General features: G+C 40.7%; 2 protein-coding genes across 5 annotated transcripts in view; both read left to right on the forward strand.

Moving 5' to 3' along the window:
• pi4kb (phosphatidylinositol 4-kinase, catalytic, beta) overlaps positions 1 to 10,130 on the forward strand; it is a 37,777-nt gene extending 27,647 nt beyond the window's left edge. For 2 of the 4 annotated variants that reach the window (XM_060922370.1, XM_060922371.1), the window contains exons 10-12: positions 3,329 to 3,461; positions 3,607 to 3,727; positions 8,269 to 10,129. In XM_060922370.1, the coding sequence (XP_060778353.1) occupies positions 3,329 to 3,461; positions 3,607 to 3,727; positions 8,269 to 8,450 (436 nt within the window). In that variant the 3' untranslated portion in view covers positions 8,451 to 10,129. Of the gene's footprint in view, positions 1 to 3,328; positions 3,462 to 3,606; positions 3,728 to 8,268 lie in introns of all 4 variants that reach the window. The other 2 variants (XM_060922372.1, XM_060922373.1) reach the window with 2 other exon arrangements.
• Positions 10,131 to 15,278: 5,148 nt separating this feature from the next.
• The window catches only part of myo1eb (myosin IEb), a 46,342-nt gene continuing 40,020 nt past the window's right edge, over positions 15,279 to 21,600 (forward strand). Inside the window, exons 1-3 of the mRNA XM_060922374.1 lie at positions 15,279 to 15,563; positions 19,293 to 19,430; positions 19,716 to 19,805. Of these exons, the coding sequence (XP_060778357.1) occupies positions 15,561 to 15,563; positions 19,293 to 19,430; positions 19,716 to 19,805 (231 nt within the window). The 5' untranslated portion in view covers positions 15,279 to 15,560. The remainder of the gene's footprint in view (positions 15,564 to 19,292; positions 19,431 to 19,715; positions 19,806 to 21,600) is intronic.

The following is a 21,600-nucleotide window of genomic DNA, read 5'->3' on the forward strand; positions in this document are numbered from 1 at the left end:
GTTAGGTTAACCTTATTTTCCTTTGCAAAAATCACAACATAACGCAGTTGTGTACTCCATCAGCCTGAAAAATTATTATTATTACAGCACCTGAAAAATACTTTGTAATACCTGAATTAATCAGTTTTAGTGATTAATTTTAGATATAAAGTAGCCCATGTTTATGATGGGTCTCGTATGGTATATGATTTTTATAGACGGAGTTATGTCTTTGCCAGGGTTCATCATAGCATGGAACCTAAAATGAAGAAATCTCCAGTGTCTCAAAGAAAATTAATGAGCATATGTGAATCAGATTATTTTACAGATGAGTATAAATAACAGGAAGAATTACAAATATTGGTCAGTACCTTTTTTTTTTTTTTTTTACTTTTTCTAAATGAAGTTAGAACTGTAAGGATGACCGTTATTAGGAATGACAGTTTTGTACTTTTAGAACTTTTTTTTTTTTTTACCTCAATATGTAATTGCTCCTGTAAACACCTTCATTAGATAATAAACATTATAGAATTTTACGCATCTATTATCTTAACACACACATTAACTTGTAAGAATTCTCTTGAAACTAATATTGTCCAGAGGTCACTGTTTTTTGAATCCTGAAGATGTCCCAGCCATCCATGGCTGGGAATCCAAGAGCGCTTAATTGGATATACTCAATGTGGGAGGGGTGGCATGCTGTCACCCCGATCAGTCACAGAGACACTAGGCAATTATTGGTGTCTGTGAGCTCATGCATGCAGAAGAGGGTAGATAGCACTTTCTTCCGAGTGTGTTGCACTCCCCTGTGAGACAGCATGAGCAGCAGTTCGAAAAGATGCGGTTGGCTGGCTTCACTTGTCTGAGAGGAAGCATTTGAGAGCCTTCACCCTTCCAGATTGGTACTGATGGATGGGAATTGGCTGAGACTAAAATTAAAAAAAAAAATTTAACACAGTAAGTACAACCCCGATTCCAAAAAAGTTGGGACAAAGTACAAATTGTAAATAAAAACGGAACGCAATGATGTGGAAGTTTCAAAATTCCATATTTTATTCAGAATAGAACATAGATGACATATCAAATGTTTAAACTGAGAAAATGTATCATTTAAAAAGAAAAATTAGGTGATTTTAAATTTCATGACAACACATCTCAAAGTTGGGACGAGGCTATGTTTACCACTGTGAGACATCCCCTTTTCTCTTTACAACAGTCTGTAAACGTCTGGGATAGGGATAGGAATGTTAACCCATTCTCGTCTAATGTAGGATTCTAGTTGCTCAACTGTCTTGGGTCTTTTTTTGTCGTATCTTCCGTTTTATGATGCGCCAAATGTTTTCTATGGGTGAAAGATCTGGACTGCAGGCTGGCCAGTTCAGTACCCGGACCCTTCTTCTAAGCAGCCATGATGCTGTAATTGATGCAGTATGTGGTTTGGCATTGTCATGTTGGAAAATGCAAGGCCTTCCCTGAAAGAGACGTCGTCTGGATGGGAGCATATGTTGCTCTAGAACCTGGATATACCTTTCAGCATTGATGGTGTCTTTCCAGATGTGTAAGCTGCCCATGCCACATGCACTAATGCAACCCCATACCATCAGAGATGCAGGCTTCTGAACGGAGCGCTGATGATAACTTGGGTCGTCCTTCTCCTCTTTAGTCCGAATGACACGGCGTCCCTGATTTCCATAAAGAACTTCAAATTTTGATTCGTCTGAGCACAGAACAGTTTTCCACTTTGCCACAGTCCATTTTAAATGAGCCTTGGCCCAGAGAAGACGTCTGCGCTTCTGGATCATGTTTAGATACAGCTTCTTTGAACTATAGAGTTTTAGCTGGCAACGGCGGATGGCACGGTGAATTGTGTTCACAGATAATGTTCTCTGGAAATATTCCTGAGCCCATTTTGTGATTTCCAATACAGAAGCATGCCTGTATGTGATGCAGTGCCGTCTAAGGGCCTGAAGATCACGGGCACCCAGTATGGTTTTCCGGCCTTGACCCTTCCGCACAGAGATTCTTCCAGATTCTCTGAATCTTTTGATGATATTATGCACTGTAGATGATGATATGTTCAAACTCTTTGCAATTTTACACTGTCGAACTCCTTTCTGATATTGCTCCACTATTTGTCGGCGCAGAATTGGGGGGATTGGTGATCCTCTTCCCATCTTTACTTCTGAGAGCTGCTGCCACTCCAAGATGCTCTTTTTATACCCAGTCATGTTAATGACCTATTGCCAATTGACCTAATGAGTTGCAATGAGCTGTTCCTTTTTTGTACTTTTAACTTTTCCAGCCTCTTATTGCCCCTGTCCCAACTTTTTTGAGATGTGTTGCTGTCATGAAATTTCAAATGAGCCAATATTTGGCATGAAATGTCAAAATGTCTCACTTTCGACATTTGATATGTTGTCTATGTTCTATTGTGAATAAAATATCAGTTTTTGAGATTTTGTAAATTATTGCATTCCGTTTTTATTTACAATTTGTACTTTGTCCCAACTTTTTTGGAATCGGGGTTGTATGAAATGTTTTTCATGGCACGGTGGTGTAGTGGTTAGCACTGTTACCTCACAGCAAGAGGGTTCCAGGTTTGAACCTCATAGCTGATGGGGGGCCTTTCTGTGTGGCATTTGCATGTTCTCTGCGTGGGTTTCCTTTTGCAGTTCAGACATGCATATTCGGTAACTTGCCCAGCCACTGGGATTGCACAAGCCAGTCCATACCTGTCCCAAGCCTGGATGGATTGGGGAGGGTTGTCAGGAAGGGCATCCAGTGTAAAACCTATGCCAAATCAAACATGCGGATCAGATCTGCTGTGGCAACCCCTGACGGGAGCAGTTTTAAAAAAAAAAAAAGTACAAAATGTCTTTCTTGGAAGAGTCCATTTATGGTCTGTTGCTGTCGTAAAACGTAAATGGAGTTTCATTTGTTAAATGTTGAGCCTACCCATGGCTGATTATAATGTAAGTCCCAGGTCATACTTTATAAACTGTGATTAATTCAAGTCATAAGAATGTTTTCAGCATGATTATGTGCAATACTGAGAAGCTTGATGAATACAAACCTGTATCTGTGTACACAGTGGTTGGTTTCGGGTTGCAAAAGTGAAATATTCAATAAGTGTCTCTTACTTTTGTTGGTGTGGGAGTGGGATCATTTATCAGATCAGTCGCTGATTGAGAGTCTTTGATGTAGCATATAAAGAAACTGCATACTATAGCCTTCTGTGACTTTTCCAGAAGAGCAGTTTTCTAATTATTAGCAAAGTGCAGTTTGTGTACAAGTGGATTAATGTGCAGTATTTGTTGGATCTTGTATCTTATAATGCTCTGCTTTCCAGGCACAATGGAAACATTCTGCTCGACTCTGAGGGTCATATTATTCACATTGACTTTGGCTTCATTTTGTCAAGCTCTCCAAGAAACCTCGGCTTTGAGACTTCTGCCTTCAAACTGACTAATGAGTTTGTAGATGTAAGGAGACTTTTTTTTTTTTTTTTTTTTTTTTTTTTTTTTTTTGGTACATGTACTGTCATGGAAGGAAATATTTTGAAATGTATGAAAAGTACCACGCACAAGCTTTTTGTTCAGATTTCAAAACTGTGTGGTTATCTTTTAGGTTATGGGCGGTCAAGATGGAGACATGTTCAACTATTACAAGATGCTCATGCTTCAGGGTCTCATTGCTGCACGCAAACATATGGAGAAAGTCATCCAGATTGTGGAAATCATGCAGCAAGGTAGTGTCAGTTTTTCCCCTACCATTATATTGGGGAACCGCCCCCACCCACGCGCACGTACACACACACACACGCACATTAAAGGTCATAGGCAATGGTAGGAGGTGAAACGTAGAACATCAACTTTATTGTCTAGAAGAGCGACACAAAAATCGAATTCAATCTTCCTGGTGTCTAATTTGCACCCTAAAATTGAATAAAACGGTTAAAATATACTGTTTTGCCCAAGTTCCGAAGGTTTGTTTACATCTCACTTATGCGCACTTTCACTACCAGGGGACCGTCGTCCTGACGTCATTTAAGCCAAACAGACTGGGAGCAGCTCTGTGTTTACTTGCGAACCGAGCACACGTGTACGGACTTTGGTCGTGAGAGGTTGTGTAAAATGTCTGATAGCGATTTTGAAGTAGGAACTCTCCACATTGAATATCGAGAGGTGAAAACATGTATGTATGTACCTATGGCCGTTGCGAAGCAATCAGTGAATGTGGCTCACTGGTTTGACCGTGCAGCCTCGGAATCGGACAGCGACTCGGCCGACTCTGATCGCAGTGACCCTCAACAAGACTCACACCCAAACGATTTGTCCTGGTAGTTATGATAAATTCCTACTTTCATCGTAATACTAAATAAGAGTCCTTTTTAAGAATAATTAAACCGCCCTCCCTAGTGTAGGTAACGATTACTGGACAGTGCGCCAGTAGGCCACATTAGCCTGCCATCCGCGGCATTATACTATTTATAGCCTACTCTAAGCGAGGACATATCCCTTTGTCTCATTTCCACAATGATTGTACAGGATCCCTCAGGATTCTTGACTTGTCAATTGCAAGCAAAAGTAAAAATATTTACCTCCAATCTTCTCCTTTTTGCTTGAGCGTTGCTGGTCCTTTTCTTCTTTGACTGCTTGAATTTGTTTCACGCACACAATCCACTCTCTCTGCCTCGTTTCCTCTTCCGGGAAAAAAAAAAAACAACCCTCTGACTTCACGCGCACAATCCACTCTCTCTGCCTCTTCTCCTTTTTCGGAAAAAGCCAATCCTCTCGCTCCGCCTCTTCTCTTCCGGAAAAAGCCAATCCACTCTCTCCCCCTCTTCTCCTCTCTCGGAAAAAGGTAAAAACTTCTTCCTGAACCGGATCCGTTGTTACAGTTCACTGCACAACAATAAGGCATGGTTTTTCTTTGGAAATTCCTGAACGCCCGTCTGCACTCAAGCCAAACGGCAATGCTAGTAAAACGGAAGTGGACTCAACTCAAGCGGTTTGTTTGTCTTAAATGACGTCACGTGCCGAGTGGTCACGAAAATAGCCGAACAGAAATTCGCCACGATCCGTGCTAACTTATTTTAATTATTACTTATTAACAATACTTCTTGGGACCAGAAGAAAATTACAGAGGGTTTTTGCACATTTAAAGTTTCAAATGTGCATAAAACTTAAAACCGTTGCCTATGAGCTTTAAAGTCTGAGGGGGTGGGGGACAGGAGCGTGTGCAGGCACTAGGACCATGCAGAAACCTCCCTTGCTCAAGCTGCCGGTTTTCTGTCCACTGCGCTCTCCTCTCGTGCGCTCAAAATTGATTCAAATGATTTGATTCAAACAATAGTTAGCAATGTCAGAAACCCTCAAGCAGCAAAAGATGGAGGGCCTGCGAAATTGTTTGGGGAGGGGGAGTGTGAGCGATGTCTTCAGACATGCTGTATATTAAGTTAGCTAACATTTATGTTACAAACGTTCATATTTTGATCATGTTGGAATATGATGTCACTTTATAAACATGAAGTTAGCTAGCCATAGAATAAGACTTATTTTTTTTACGTTATTTCAAACGAGCACAGTCAGTCTACTACTGTACTACTTCACTCGACACATAAATCAGTGTAGTGACGGGCAGTGGAGAGGTGAGTGAAAACAAATTACAGAAAGAAGAAATAAGCTATCTGACTTTCTAATTAGACTTATACATCAATTAGAACTATAAATGGTTCATATGCCATTTTAATCTCTCAATCACTCCAGTATAACACTTCCTTTCATGAAAGTATTTTTATTTCAAAATAATTTCTTGTCTGTAACTCGGCAGAAACAGCTGCTCCAGGTGATGGGCAGGGAGCAGAAATAGCATGTAGAATCAAGCAATAAAGAATGAGAGGCTGTGGTACAGATAGGTGACAAAACCAAAATGGAGTGTCTTAGTAATGAGGTCACCATGAGTCTCCAGAATATCTTCAGCGCTCCCTGCCATATCTGTGGAACTGTACTGGAAGGATGAACTTTCCACCAAGATATTCCCTCATTTATATACAACCTTTTATTTAATCAGGTAACTTAATTGAGATCAAGATTTCTTTTGCAAGACGGACCCGAGTACAGCAGATAGACCTCCAGTAGGGGTATCTGGAAAACATTAAGCCCTTTTGAGGATTTCTGCCTGTACTTTGTCCCCCACCACCTTTGAAATCAAAATTCTGCCTGAATCGAACACTACCAGCTCTCCTGCTGAAACTGCATCCCCTCAGCACAGGACTGGTGGCTTTGATCCAACTTGGAAAATGCTGAGTGTCTATCCCTAAGCTGTTCTGGTCGGAGTTTTATCGCACCGCTCCTGCGAAGGCCGGCCCCATGAGGACAGTTGAGGGTTATACCTGGAGGATGCTCTGGACTCTTACAGTAATGCTTTTATGGCTGAGGACTACAGTTGTCTTGCTAACTTTAGGACTGCAGTTATCATGAACAGTTTTGCACTCAAGTTTCCATCAATGAAGAGTTATAACTAGTGCTGTCAAGCGATTAAAATATTTAATCGTGATTAATGTCGCGACTGTCATAGTTGATTCGCGATTAATCGCAATTTAATTGCACATTTTTGTCACATAAAAAAAAACATTGTAATTCTCTTATCAGCATAAAAAATTAATGGGCTTGCTTTGTCTCATTCTCATTATCTCTAGCCGCTTTATCCTTCTACAGGGTCGCAGGCAAGCTGGAGCCTATCCCAGCTGACTACGGGCGAAAGGCGGGGTACACCCTGGACAAGTCGCCAGGTCATCACAGGGCTGACACACAGACACAGACAACCATTCACACTCACACTCACATTCACACCTACGGTCAATTTAGAGTCACCAGTTAACCTAACCTGCATGTCTTTGGACTGTGGGGGAAACCGGAGCACCCGGAGGAAACCCACGCGGACACGGGGAGAACATGCAAACTCCACACAGAAAGGCCCTCGCCGGCCCCGGGGCTCGAACCCAGGACCTTCTTGCTGTGAGGCGACAGCGCTAACCACTACACCACCGTGCCGCCGGGCTTGCTTTGTACCAATGGGTTTTTTTTTTTTTTTTTTTTTTTATATATCGCAAAGCATAACACGTCTTGACACAGCCACTGCAAAGTGAAACCTAAGCCGAGCACCGGCGCGGGGCTAGCAAGAGAACCATGAGTGAAATGATCTACTGTTTGAGTTAGTCTACAACTTTAATCAGAGAGATAGGTTACACAGTGACGGTAGGCTTGACATGCTTGATTATAATATAAAGTACACTATTATATTAAGTTTAAGTTGTTCGTTGATAAATATTGCATTGAATCTGATCTTTACTGTTTCAGCTCACTTAACACATTTTGTACTTTTACACTTTCTGCCTGTTGATGCGTCGCGCTGTCCAATCAGAGGCGGCCAAATTTGCATATTACAGGAAGGATTTCTGGGATAGCATTGAGTTTACAGTTCAGAGGGATCTGGCTTCTTTAGACGCTGTCGTCTTAAAACTGAATAAATATTTAAAAAGAGCCAAATGAGCCAGTCTTTTGAACGGCTCTTTTCAAAGAACGGATCACAAAGATGCGGATCCCATCAAAGAGCCATAAATCCCATCTCTACTAGTGCGCCCTGCCCGCGCTGGTTCTTTGGGGGAGGAGGGTAGAGGACTCTGGCTGTGCGGGGCATTACAGTCTAGCTGCTATCATTTTCTAAGCGAAGTCTCTGTTCCAAGTTACTGGCAGTTTCAAAAGCTTATGAAAAACCTACATCATGCCACAGAGCGTTAATCTCGCGATAAAAAAATTATCGCCGTTAAAATTGAGTCAAGTTAACGCGTTAATAATGCGACATTTTTGACAGCACTAGTTATAACATCAACGAAACTGTCCTCATGTTAAAACTGTTAATGTTATAGTCATGCTGTCTGTTGTTGCCCAGATGAGGATGGGTTCCCTTTTGAGTCTGGTTCCTCTCGAGGTTTCTTCCTCATGTCGTCTGAGGGAGTTTTTCCTTGCCACCGTCGCCACAGGCTTGCTCATTGGGGATAGATTAGGGATAAAATAGCTCATGTTTTAAGTCGTTCAAATTCTGTAAAGCTGGTTTGCGACAATGTCTATTGTTAAAAGCGCGATACAAATAAACTTGACTGTTCTCGAATAGCTTTTGGAGTTCGTTTCGCAAAGGAACATTTTAGTAGCATTCCTTTTCGTTAGCATGACACAACTCTTCTCTAGTTGTTACTTTTTCCTCATGGTGATTGTGATTGCTCTCCAGGTTCTCAGTTACCCTGCTTTCATGGCTCGAGCACCATCCGAAACCTGAAGGAACGATTTCACATGAGCCTGACGGAGGAGCAGCTGCAGGTGTTGGTGGAGCAGATGGTGGACGGCTCCATGCGCTCAATCACCACCAAGCTGTACGATGGTTTCCAGTACCTCACTAACGGCATCATGTGAATGTAAAGTGAGAGCGGACTTGAACATTATGACTAGGACGACAAAGCTGCACCACTTTCAGAGGCCACTTCCAAGCCCTTTCTCAACCTTTCTGTTTTCAACATCCAAGCGTGTCTGTACACCAAGACTGGGTTTTTGACCATGGATTTTATACCCTCTCAAGAGGTCTCAGCTGTGAAATTTTGCTTCGTCCCCCCCCCCCAAAGCCTTCCTCCAGTTTCTTAGTCCTTTCCTTGTATTGTATTTGTTTTTCTCCTCAGATATCTTTTTGGAATCTGCTTTTATCCACGATTCTAGTGCCTCCTTTGACTGCATTCAGACTGAAACTGCTTAAATGTGCTGTGTATTTACTGTCTTATGTTTTCCTGTGCAGTTTGGTTTCGGTATCACTAATCATTTCTATTTTTAGTGAAAAACCTACAGCTTTCACACGCAATGCAATCCCTGCTGGGACAACTCAGAAGTGCACAGAGTCCGGTGTTGTTGTGCATGTTGTGTAATATGAGGGAAAGGGGTGTCAACAGCACAGAGCCATCAGTCGGTTTTGTCTGATCAGTGTTATTTTAGCTGCAGTTTGACCGAAGCATTTACTAATTTCAAATCCAGATGTAAATGGTAAACTAGTTGCAGCTGGTTGAGAGTCTCTTAAATTGGCCTCTCAAAGAGGCAGGAATTGTTTCGTTAAAGCCTTCTATCTGGCTTTATTTGACCTTTAAAGCACACCTGCTGTCCAACTTGCCAGGTCCCAGATAGCCACTATACTTTCAGCTTCATAGAAGGGGGGGAAAAAACCCCACTGATGGACTAAAACATGAGTGGGGTATGATTTTCAACACCTAATGACATTTGACTTAGAGAAGAGATTAACAGTCAAATTCTAACCATTGTAAGTATTAACGTGATATGACGGCAAGAGTCAAAACACTATTTATTGCTTATTTACAATTACTTGCATTCTCATGTACAAGGATGGCTGACTTTCATTTTGTTTTTGAGCAGAAATGTATAATTCCTTAGCGTGTACAAATGTACATAATATATAAATTTTAAACTTCAAAAATGTACATGGACACTCTCTTCTTAACGGAATGACTGGAGAGCTGTGCGGAAATGCGTAACTTGGCCACTGAGCAGCTGAGTTACTTGAAAGAGTTTCATGTTGTTGCTAATTGGGGTGAGACTGACACTTGTGTAAATTGATCAGATGATGAGAAACAAATCTGCAAATAAATGGAAGAACCCGGTGAGTTAAGGTTTAGTTTTAGATTATTAAATGCCACTACATGCATACATTTAAAAGTAATAATAATAATTTATAATAAAATGATTTATTATTATTGAGCGAGAAACCTGAGCGTTCCATTAACAAGACTTGTTCCTCCATTCTTCTGAACCAGTTTTAATTCACCTTTTTGGAATGGAAGCCTGGTTTTTGTGAATTATTCGACCATTTTTGAGTAAGCCATTAAGGAGTCTGTTCATCTTTGTCTTCACATTTTTTATGCTTCTGTTTTTTGCTTCCTTTGTAACTTGTTTGATGGACCATCTTTCACGATCTTGTGAATGACCTCCCCTAACTTGTGAATGTTACTTTGTATAATAAATTAAATGTATCTCTTTCATGTCACTGGTGTTAATGTTGTCCGCTGTAGTACTGCCATAGTGTTGACTGCACATGGGAGAGTTTTCCCTGCTCCCATCACGCCTGATTTAACGAATCGGTGAATTAACAGCATGTCCTGTGTTGAAGCAGGAAAAGCACTATGCAGGACAGATCATATTCCAGGCCAAGAGTTAGGAACTTGTGATTTAGGGTAATAAAAAAAATCAAATGAGTGTGACAAAAAGCTTTGGATGAGGCCGCATACAGTGCCCTCCATGATGATTGCCCCCCCCCAAAGATCAGTAAAAAGGGTTATGAAAAAATTCCAACTTTTGGTGAAGTCTCTTCATCTTGCACTGAAAAAATGAGAACAATCCAACCTTTAATTGAAATAAATTTATTCAGAGAAAAATAATTCCTTCATGACAATTATTTTCAACAAAAACGCATGTACTGCTATTATCACCACCCCTGGAAATTATAATCAACGCGATGTAACTGAAGCGTGTTTCCCATTTAAATTGTACATTTCTGACCTGCCAATTAATACAGATGTACAGTGACAAAAGTTTGAGGGCACCTACTTTATTTGTATTTGACTATTTTCTACATTGTAGAACAACACTGAAGACATCAACACTGTTAGGTTTTGATCTGTCTGTACTGAAGGAGGTTGAATTGATAAAGTATGATCTAGGAATGTCAACCTCTGCTGCCTAAGAGATTCTGGCTCGCGGATCGATCCGGGAGCAAACTGATACAAACCCAGCTGTTCAGAGATGTTTCTTAGTTTATTGCAGGACAACCGTGAGTATATATTCATGTTCGAGTGTGTTGTAGCTACAGTTGTGTTCAAAATAATAGCAGTGTGTTTAAAAACGTGAGTAAAGCTCAAAATCCTTATAATAGTTTTTATTTCCATGCATTGGGAACACTGCACATTATATTCTACATCAAAACATGAAGAAAAATGTATCAATATTTTAATTAATTTACAGAAAATGAAGAAAAATGAACATTGGGCTGTTCAAAAAAATAGCAGTGTCTGCATTTTTCATTACAAACTCCAAATATTTACTGTAGAAACTGAAAAAATCTTAAGGATTTAGTATTCCTGTGAATCACTAAACTAATATTTAGTTGTATAACCACGGTTTGAGAACTTCTGGCACCTGTGAACAGGTATTCCAGCCCAGGATGATTTGACAACATTCCACAATTCCTCTGCATTTCTTGGTTTTGCCTCAGAAACAGCATTTTTGATGTCACCCCACAAGTTTTCTATCTGATTAAGGTCCGGGGATTGGGCTGGCCACTCCATAACTTTCATTTTGTTGGTCTTGAACCCTGATGCTGCTCGCTTACTGGTGTGTTTGAGGTCGTTGTCTTGTTGAAACACCCATTTCAAGGGCATTTCCTCTTCAGCATAAGGCAACATGACCTCCTCAAGTATTTTGATATATGCAAACTGATCCATGATCCCTGGTATGCAATAAATGGGCCCAACATCATAGTAAGAGAAACATTCCCATATCATGATGCTTGCACCACCATGCTTCACTGTCTTCAGAGTGTACTGTGGCTTGAATTCAGTGTTTGGGGGTCGTCTGAAAAACTGTCTGCGGCTCTTGGACCCAAAAAGAACAATTTTACTTTCATCAGTCCACAAAATGTTTTTCCATTTCTCTTTAGGCCAGTCGATGTGTTCTTTGGCAAATTGTATCCTCTTCAGCATGTCTTTTTTTTAACAGTGGAACTTTACGGGAGCTTCTTGCCGATAGATTAGCTTCACACAGGCATCTTCTAATTGTCACAGTACTCACAGGTAACTTCAGACCGTCTTTGATCACCCTGGAGCTGATCATTGGCTGAGTCTTTGCCATTCTGGCTATTCTTCAATCCATTCGAATGGTAATCTTCTGTTTTCTTCCACGTCTCTCTGGTTTTGCTGTCCATTTTAAAGCACTGGAGATCATTTTAGCCGAGCAGCCCATCATTTTCTGCACTTCTTTACAGTATACGTTTTACCTCTCCAATCAACGTTTTAATCAAAGCACGCTGTTCTTCTGAACAATGTCTGGAACGACCCATGTTTCTCATGTTTTCAGAGAGAAATGGATGTACAACATGTGCTGGCTTCATCCTTAAATTAGGGCCACCTGACTGACATCTGTTTTTTCACAGAATGAATGACCTCACTAATTAAACTCCACACTGCTATTATTTTGAACACGTCCCTTTCACTTCATTATTCAATTACACAGACTCAGGAGCATGCATATCATGAATGTTGGGTCTGTTGGTTTTCTATGACTCTACTACACCTACTGATAAATTATTTGCCATGTAGTAATATAATTTCCACCAAAAACAGTGATTGATCTGGTTAGTCGTGTTGGACTGCTATTATTTTGAACACAAGTGTATATGATTGGATGATTTCATTGACGAAGCTAAGTTATCTCTGCATAACGCAAATGGGTGATTACATCACTGGTGATTACATCACTACCTTAAGAAAGAAGAGAGACATGTACTGTTACATCATCCATCAAGATTATAATCTTATGAAAGAAGAAAGACATTACTGGTCAACAACATTAAGCAGAGAGCAGAATATGTGAGCCAAGAGAAATCTCAAGGACTCAACTAACCAAAACGAGTAGCAATCAGAACAGTCTGCACCAGCTTCAAGCATGCCAAACAAATATCTCTATCACTGCATAAAGAGAAACGACAGTCCATCATTACTTTAAGATATAGTGTCTTTTAATTAATAAAAGAATAAAGAAAAACCATCGAATTAGGTGTGTCCAAACTTTTGACTGGTATTGTAAACGGCCAAATCCTTGAAGTGTAAAAAAACTATAGATCGACTACATGGGTGGTGCAGTGGTTAGCACTGTCGCCTCACAGCAAGAAGTTTCTGGGTTCAAGCCCAGTGGTTGACAGGGGCCTTTCTGTGTGGAGTTTACATGTTCTCTCCTTGTCTGTGTGGGTTTCCTCTGGTTTCTCCCACTGTCCAAAGACATGCAGTCAGGCTAACAGGCTACTCTAAATTGTCCACTGATCAAGCTTGGAGAGAGATTGGATCCACCATGTTTAAATGCCTTTGACGCACCAATGATGGACTGTTAAAATGTCATCAGTGGTGCCTCTATGGCCCTTGCTGGCTATGGGGGAAAAAATGACTATACGTGATTTATCTTGCACCAAACCACGAGTTGGCCTAGTGGTTAGCATGTCCGCCTCTCGACCAGGTGATCGCGAGTTCTACTCGCAGTCAGGTCATACCAAAGACCATCATAAAAATGGTCAGTAAGGCATGCTGCAATACAGCTGCAAGTAGGGAAGTCAAACTCTTGTGGTTACCAGAGGACTAGCCCCGTGCTGTAACCCTAGCTGTATAGGCAAGAGGTTGAGGGCTATGGAAACGGAGATCGGTGCTGCATGCGCCTCAAAAAAGCTGGTTAGTATTAGGACAGGAGATTGCCTGGGAAGACCAGATCCTGGCATGGGACGGACTTTGACTTTTTTTGTTCTTGCACCAAGGATGTCTGTGAAGATTCTCAGTCATCCAGGTCATGGTAAGCTGTGGGTGGTAAAAGAGAGCAACTGGACTTGCTTGAAGATTCTTGAAGACGTTTCACCTCTCATCCGAAAGGCTTCTTCAGTTCTGTCTGACTGGTAGGGAGCATCAGGTATTTATCCTCTCATGGATGAAAAGCTCATCTAAGGTGTCATTGAGTCATCCTGTTGGTGTGGGTCACTGGGGGCTGGTTGTGAACGGCCTCGAGAGTCATTAGGATGATGACTCAATGACACCTTAGATGAGCTTTTCATCCATGAGAGGATAAATACCTGATGCTCCCTACCAGTCAGAATGAACTGAAGAAGCCTTTCGGATGAGAGGTGAAACGTCTTCAAGAATCTTCAGGCAAGTCCAGTTGCACCAAAGACAAAATCATATTTGGCAACCTTAAAGTGGCATTCCACCATTGGATGTATTTTTTTGGCATAAAATACAATATATTTTATGACAACATGACTAGACAGAGAAATCTTTTAGCTTCAAAATGATATATCAAACATAATTTTTTGACAACGACAAGTATATTAATTTTGCGACCAAAGTCACCTACCCTTTTAATTTCCGCGCGGTAGTGAAACGTGATGTCATCGGCAGGTTCCCCTTCTTGTGTACCACGTCACATGTGACGTGGCACAGATTATCAGCAATGGCGGATAGAACGCGATTTCCACTTGTCGATTGCTGTGCCGATATTCACCATCGACCGTCTCCTTTGGGCATCACTTGCTATTTTCCTTCGCTTCTTTTCCGAAGCTGACGATCGCGTTCTATCCGCCATTGCTGATAATCTGTGCCACGTCACACGTGACGTGGTACACAAGAAGGGGAACCTGCCGATGACATCACGTTTCACTACCGCGCGGAAATTAAAAGGGTAGGTGACTTTGGTGGCAAAATTAATATACTTGTCGTTGTCAAAAAATTATGTTTGATATATCATTTTGAAGCTAAAAGATTTCTCTGTCTAGTCATCTCATCTCATTATCTCTAGCCGCTTTATCCTTCTACAGGGTCGCAGGCAAGCTGGAGCCTATCCCAGCTGACTACGGGCGAAAGGCGGGGTACACCCTGGACAAGTCGCCAGGTCACCACAGGGCTGACACATAGACACAGACAACCATTCACACTCACATTCACACCTACGGTCAATTCAGAGTCACCAGTTAACCTAACCTGCATGTCTTTGGACTGTGGGGGAAACCGGAGCACCCGGAGGAAACCCACGCAGACACGGGGAGAACATGCAAACTCCACACAGAAAGGCCCTCGCCGGCCCCAGGGCTCGAACCCAGGACCTTCTTGCTGTGAGGTGACAGCGCTAACCACTACACCACCGTGCCGCCCCTGTCTAGTCATGTTGTCATAAAATATATATTGTATTTTATGCCAAAAAAATACATCCAATGGTGGAATGGCACTTTAAGGGATGCTACCCCTTGAGTGCTCTTTCTCCAGCTTTGCCTCCTCATGTCTGTAGTGTATTTAGACTTGAACCTGGTAAAATGTTCAGTCTTGGCCTGTTTGGACACCAAACTAATACATTACCGCAGTGGTTCACTAGGGGGCGCCATTTTACTGGCCCTCTGATACCTCAATATTGCTACCCACAATGCAGTAGTTTCTTTACCTGTCGGCACTTGTTTCAGTCTGTGTGTGATTTTTCTTACAGGACAGTTACTAATGCTTTTAACTCACTGAACACACAACTCATGCACTTTACTAGTAATTTATCCTGTGGATTTAAAAATAAAAACAGTTGGCTCCACTACATGAGATGGATTTAAATTACTGCATGTAGGAAAAACCCGAGTTTCACCTGAAACCTGCTGTTTCCTTAAACCCTCGCCTTCATTTGTACACAGAAGTAAAGGCTCCTGGGCAGGAGTGCTGGAACAGGAAGTGGATTTATTTCAGCATGGTAAGTGATCTACACAAAATGGAAATGTCTGTAAATGTATGGATGCAAAAGGTCCTGCTTGGAATTGAGAGGACTCTGTGTGAGTTTATAAATGATGATTTTGGCAATGAAATAGTTCTTATTGATTTTGTGATTCAAAAAAAAAATTGTTTTTTCCTTTCTGTGACATGAAAATTGTGGTAACTTGTATTAGTTTGTAAAGAAAACAGTGTTTGTTATACTGTGGGGCCAAAGATCAGATTCAATCTGTTAAAGTCATAATGTTGGAGGGGGAGAGAACCCATGTAAGTCAGTTACCTGGCCAGGTGAGATGTGTGCATGTTGGGTGTGGCCTGCTATGTTTTCTTTAAAACTTTGCCAACTTAATTGTCTAAATAATTGCTCATTTTGGTTAGAAATAGCTTTCCACAGACAATCCGAAGAGGAAATCAATAAGTCGGGGATAATATAATCTTGTTTAGTTGTGTGTGGCTTTAAATCTGACTGAAAAGCCATCATAAATCTCCTTTTCCCTAATCTAGCTGCTGCCCCCTTAAACTCTAGGGCTGTTATATAGTACAAAGCCTGAGTCATTACTACAAGACTATTTAAAAGCCTAACTGGGAGTAATTTCGATTTTATTTGTACAACATTTTTAACAATAGATATTGTCCCAAACAGCTTTACACAAATCCAGAGGTACACTGAGAAAAGATCATGCTAACCGTCCCCTTTCCATGTTGCTGGAGTGCTGTCCTCAAGGGTCCATCTTTTGCACCTTTTTTATTATTTCATATCTTTCACCTGGAAATCAGGGAGATGGTGTGCCTTTTAAAAATTGAAATACTGCATAAGTTTTTTTTTTTTTTTTTTTTTTTTTTTTTTTTTTAAGAGTAATGCTTTAAAGGTAAACTCCATACACCATTCTAGGCAACAAGGAAAAGTATATTTTAGTCCAACTTTTCTGAGTGTAGATTCCTAATGAACAAGCCAGAGGTGACCGTAACAAAGAAAAACTGTAATATAAAGTACCAGTCAAACACTGGGAGGGACACGCTTTCTAATTCAATGTTTTCTCTTTATTTTTATTAATTAAGACACTTCACGTCTTAAAGTAATGATGGCTGTTGTTTCTCTTTACTTAGTTCTTGACATAATACGGCTTACTACAGTTGTGGAATAGGACTATTTACTGTTGTTTTTTTATTATTATTATTTACTGTTTGATCTCAAGCTCATTAAGAAGGTAAGAAATTGCACTAATTAACTTCTGACGAGGCACAACTGTTAATTGAAAAGCATTCCAGGTGATTACCTCATGAAGCTGGGTAAGATAATGCCAATAGTGTGTAAAGCGTCATCAAGGTAAACGCTGACTACTTTGAAGAATCAAAAATATGGAACATTTTCTAACACTTTTTTTTGTTTGTTTGTTTATCACATAATTCCATAGATGTTATTTCATAGTTTTGATGTCTTCAGTATTGTTCTACAATGTAGAAAATAGTCAAAATACAGAAAAACCTATGAATGAGTTGGTGTGTCCAAACTTTTGACTGTTTTGGTTATTATATAATAAAAAAAATTTTTCAGTGTGAATGGGGTCTGAGATGACATGAGGAGGAAATTTTATTTAAAAAATTCAGTTTTCCATCATATTACATAACGTTTTGAGGTGGAGTTTAATCAATACCAGCAATCTTGCTTGTTACCTTCACAAATTTGCTAAATCGTATTTTGACGTTTTAAACTGCCAAACAAAGCAACCACATCGGTGTATTGAATTTGAACAAAACCATTTTAACACGGATTTAACCAAGTACTCAGTATGAAATGTACTTTACTGCAGAATTCAGACTCTAACAGACAAATAAGTGAGTTTTAAAGGTCTAGTTTTGGTGGATAAAGGAAACACAATGCAACTTTGGTTGTGGTGCTGCCCCACCTTTGGTTTATGTAAATAATAACACACAAACTGAATGGCATTCTTCATGCATTGTTGGACTCCTGAAAGGAGAATATTTAACCCCTGTTTATATTTTAATGCATTTTTCAGAGATGACTCATTCCATTTACAATTTAGAAACAGTGCAGTCTTATTATATCAGTGTTCATAGTTGTTTCACACTGGTAGCCTGGCAAGCCAGACTAAATGTGAATATTTAGTCTGGCCTCGATCCGTAGACGTTTCCGAAGCGGGTAGGAGGAACAACCCGCTGTCTTTCAAACTGTCTCTGTGCGTGTAGGTCAACGCTCTGACCAATCAGCGCAACAGTGACTGTGACGTAGTCAGAGCGACAGAAAGCAGTGGGGGAGACCTTGAAATAAATAATTTTTCAAAATGCGTATTAATTAATAAACAGGTTCTAGATATTAAGAAGCTTGGAGATAATGACCACAAGTTTGGAGTCTGTACCACATACACATTTTTTTCCAAGTGTTTTTCAAGGGTTTGCTTAAACTGTTTTTGAGAGTTTTTATTTAGTGGTGTTTGGTGAAATAATTTCCCTTAAATTTAAAATAACGGGAAAATAAGAAACAATCAAAAAGTAATGTTTCAAAGCTGTTTATTAATTCTTCGTACTGCACAAACTAGCCCCATCCTTTTGGCTACGAGCGGAGCCAGCTGGTAGATCAGACTTTTGCCATAGCCGGTCGGCAAAACAGCGAAAACGTCCTCCTTGAAAAGGAATGAGCGGAGAGCCTTGTTTCATGTTTCAACGAAAACTCCAAGTCTAATTCTTCTAAAACTGATTCCAAAGCGGAGTCAAACGCGCGCTGTTCACTAGCCGTAGCCATCTTTCCTGTTGTGCTTTCTCCAGCGTCGCACAGCTTTGTCGTCACTCCTGCAAAAGCCCGCCCAAAGAATCCAAACAAAAACCTTGCGTTGTGATTGGCGGGCACGATTTGATGCCCGGGGTGTTTTTGTTTATATGGTGCGAGGCTAGACCCACTCGCTAGGCAAAAATATTTTTGGCCGCTAGGCGGTTGGGTCTAGTTTACTAGGCTATCACACTGGAGTATTGTTTAATCTGTCCGTCACACATAGAAAACACCGAACTGACACGACTCCACTACACCGTATTTTTCTTGATGCAAAACTACCCCACTTCTCACATGATGCAAAATGTAAACGACCTCAGACCTCTTGTATAGGTGAAGACCCATGTAGGTGTTTAGGTTCCAGCCATTTACTGTTATCTGAAAATAGAGGGTCGACACAGTGCTTTGTTGTAATTATTGTTACAGCCTCCTGCATGCTGGCTGTAAAGTTGGCTATGTTTTTAAGCTCAGCAACTAACTTCTCTCTAATCCTGCTGTACATGTTAACGAGGTATGTTTGTCAACTTCGGATAACTTGGGTTGATGCAAACGAGTGTGTGATACTTTCTAACAGCATCTCAGAATTCTGTTCAACAGCGCAAAAACAAAATCTGAATCAAAGACACAGTATATGTCTCGATGTGAATTAATTTGTGCAGTATTCAGCAGGGATTATGCATTTCCTGACATTTTATGCCACGTGTCAAAGCCTTGTTTGTTAATGAGTATACTCTTACACTTATTAACCAGATCAGCCGACCAATCCATTCAAACCAGTACTGTCAGCTGCAAATGCTTTAGTTAAGGTCTTTTACAAAATACACAATATTCGGTAAATGAAGTGTTAACCTTTTATTTATGATTTATTTTTATGCACTTAACAGTGAAATTTTTTTTTAATATATATATTTTTTTATTTTTTTTCAGGGGAGTAAGGAGCGATATCACTGGCAGACCCAAAATGTGAAGGTCAGCGGGGTGGACGACATGGTCCTCCTCGCTAAAATCAATGAAGATGCCATCACAGAAAACCTCAAAAAGAGATACATGGATGACTTCATCTTTGTATCCTTGTGGCTGGATGCACGGTTTTTCTGCTTGTGTAGAGCTTCATTGCATGATTTCAGTATTGAAATACATTGGCTATGCAGAAAATTGCCCGTAGGTGGGTGATATCCTGTGATGTCAAATCCAGTGTGTATTCTCACCTCTTTCTTAATAAAGTGGCTAACTAGTAAAGATGAATGAACAAATAGACCTGGTTATAAAAAAAAAAATCAGTAATAACTAAATTTATGTTTTAATCATTGTAATGTATCAATTACATGGTCCTTGACCACTAGTCACCAGACATACATTGGGCCTGTGCTGATCTCTGTAAACCCTTTTAAGCAGTTGCCATATTTTACTGATCGTGAAGTGGAGCTGTATCAAGGAGCTGTGAGTAGAATGTGCCTTTCTTTAATGTTGCAAATGATTTCCATAATTAGTGTAGTTGTATGTGGACCTGTGCTTTCATTATCAGAAGTTTACGGAATGCCAGGGTGCCACTCAGTGAAAATAAAAGGAGAGTACAGGGCAGGACCGAGTTGGCAAAGGCAGAGTGTTGGGGTTGCGTGTCAGCACTTGCCATACTGTGCGTAGTGAAGTTAAAATATGCATGTGTGGGACTGAATCTGAGCTATGCATATGACTGGAGAGATGTGTTAACATTTTCTGTGTGTAGGTTCAAACGTGTTCCTTCTCAGCACCAGTATGTATACGAGCAGTGCTGTATTAAGCCAGTGCGGTGCCCCTGGGCACTATACCTCAAGTCCCCCCCACACACACACTGCGCACACGCGTTCAGTAACCTCCTGCACACACAAACCTTGCCCTTTGCTGTCAAAAATAGTAGCATATACATAAACAATAGTACACATAAGGTCGTTCTTATTGAAAATGTATTAAGTAGGCTACATCAGCCCATCAGATTCACTGAAAACAACCAACGATATGCATGTAGGCATATTGAAATGTCTTATTCAAAAATGATCAGCATATATTTGTATGTCTCAAGGGGATCCTCGTCGTCGCCGACCCCTCGGCTAACACTGGCTGTGGTTGTAGCATCTCCCCGGCTAGTGCTGGCAGGGCCATCTCCCTCACTAGCATCGCTGATTTCACTAGTTTCGGCTTCAGCGCTGGTAGTGACAGCAGTTGTCGATGTTTTTATTAAAAAAAAAAAAAACGATCTAACACTGGAACATTTTTAATTGCAGCTACACGCCTGGAGTATTTCTCTTTTTTTAATTTTCTCTTCGCACAACCACTCAATTGATGTCTGTCCATTTTTCATTTCTACCGCGGTTTTAAAAAAATTGATGCATTTCACCGTAGGTGGACTGGCTCAACTGACAGGTTGAGGAAAGGGGGGGTTAGTGGTCACATAGGCCACTCTTGCTCAGAATTATGATTATTGTTGTTGTTCTTATGAAATTAGTGTTCATAATGAATTATATATGACTATTTAACAATGTCAAGTGTATAACCATTTTAAGTGTCCAAACATTCACGAAAAATATTTTTAAAGTTTCTGTCATGTGGTGCCCCCCCCCCCCCCCCCCCCCCCCCCCCCGGCTGTGAGTGGTTGGTGCCCCTGGGCACTGTGCCGCAGGCCCATATAGTTAATCCGGCCTTGTATACGAGTGTACATTTCAGTGATACCTTCAAGTTTTTGTGTTCCTGTTCCTAAATTAGATGCATCACCAGAGTTGGTGTTTAGTGATCTACAATACTGTGCACCCTATATTTTTTCATACGAACTTTTGTTATGGATTTCTATTTTGTGAGTTCTACATTATCAAATCGGTACAAAAACGTTTTAAAGATATTTTTGGGGCTTTTTTCACCTTTATTGGACACGACAGTGTTAGAGACAGGAAATGAGTGAGAGAGAGAGAGAGAGAGAGAGAGAGAGAGAGACGGGGAGGGATCGGGAAATGACCTCGGGTCGGAATCGAACCCGGGTCCCCGGATTTGTGGTATGGCGCCCTATCCACCCGAGCCACGACGCCCCCCAAAAACATTTTAGAGTCCAAATGTTCATTTTCCAGCACAAAATTAAATGTTACGGGGAAAAATTTTGTATCTGAGCAGCATATTACATAAGAGAGCACTTTTCAGATTAAAAAAGAAAACATAATGAAGGCTGCTGGGTTTTGGTGCAAAATGAAGAAGCGAGCATGACAGTCAA

The sequence above is a fragment of the Neoarius graeffei genome, chromosome 5 (genome assembly GCF_027579695.1).
Source record: "Neoarius graeffei isolate fNeoGra1 chromosome 5, fNeoGra1.pri, whole genome shotgun sequence".
NCBI lineage: Eukaryota > Metazoa > Chordata > Actinopteri > Siluriformes > Ariidae > Neoarius > Neoarius graeffei.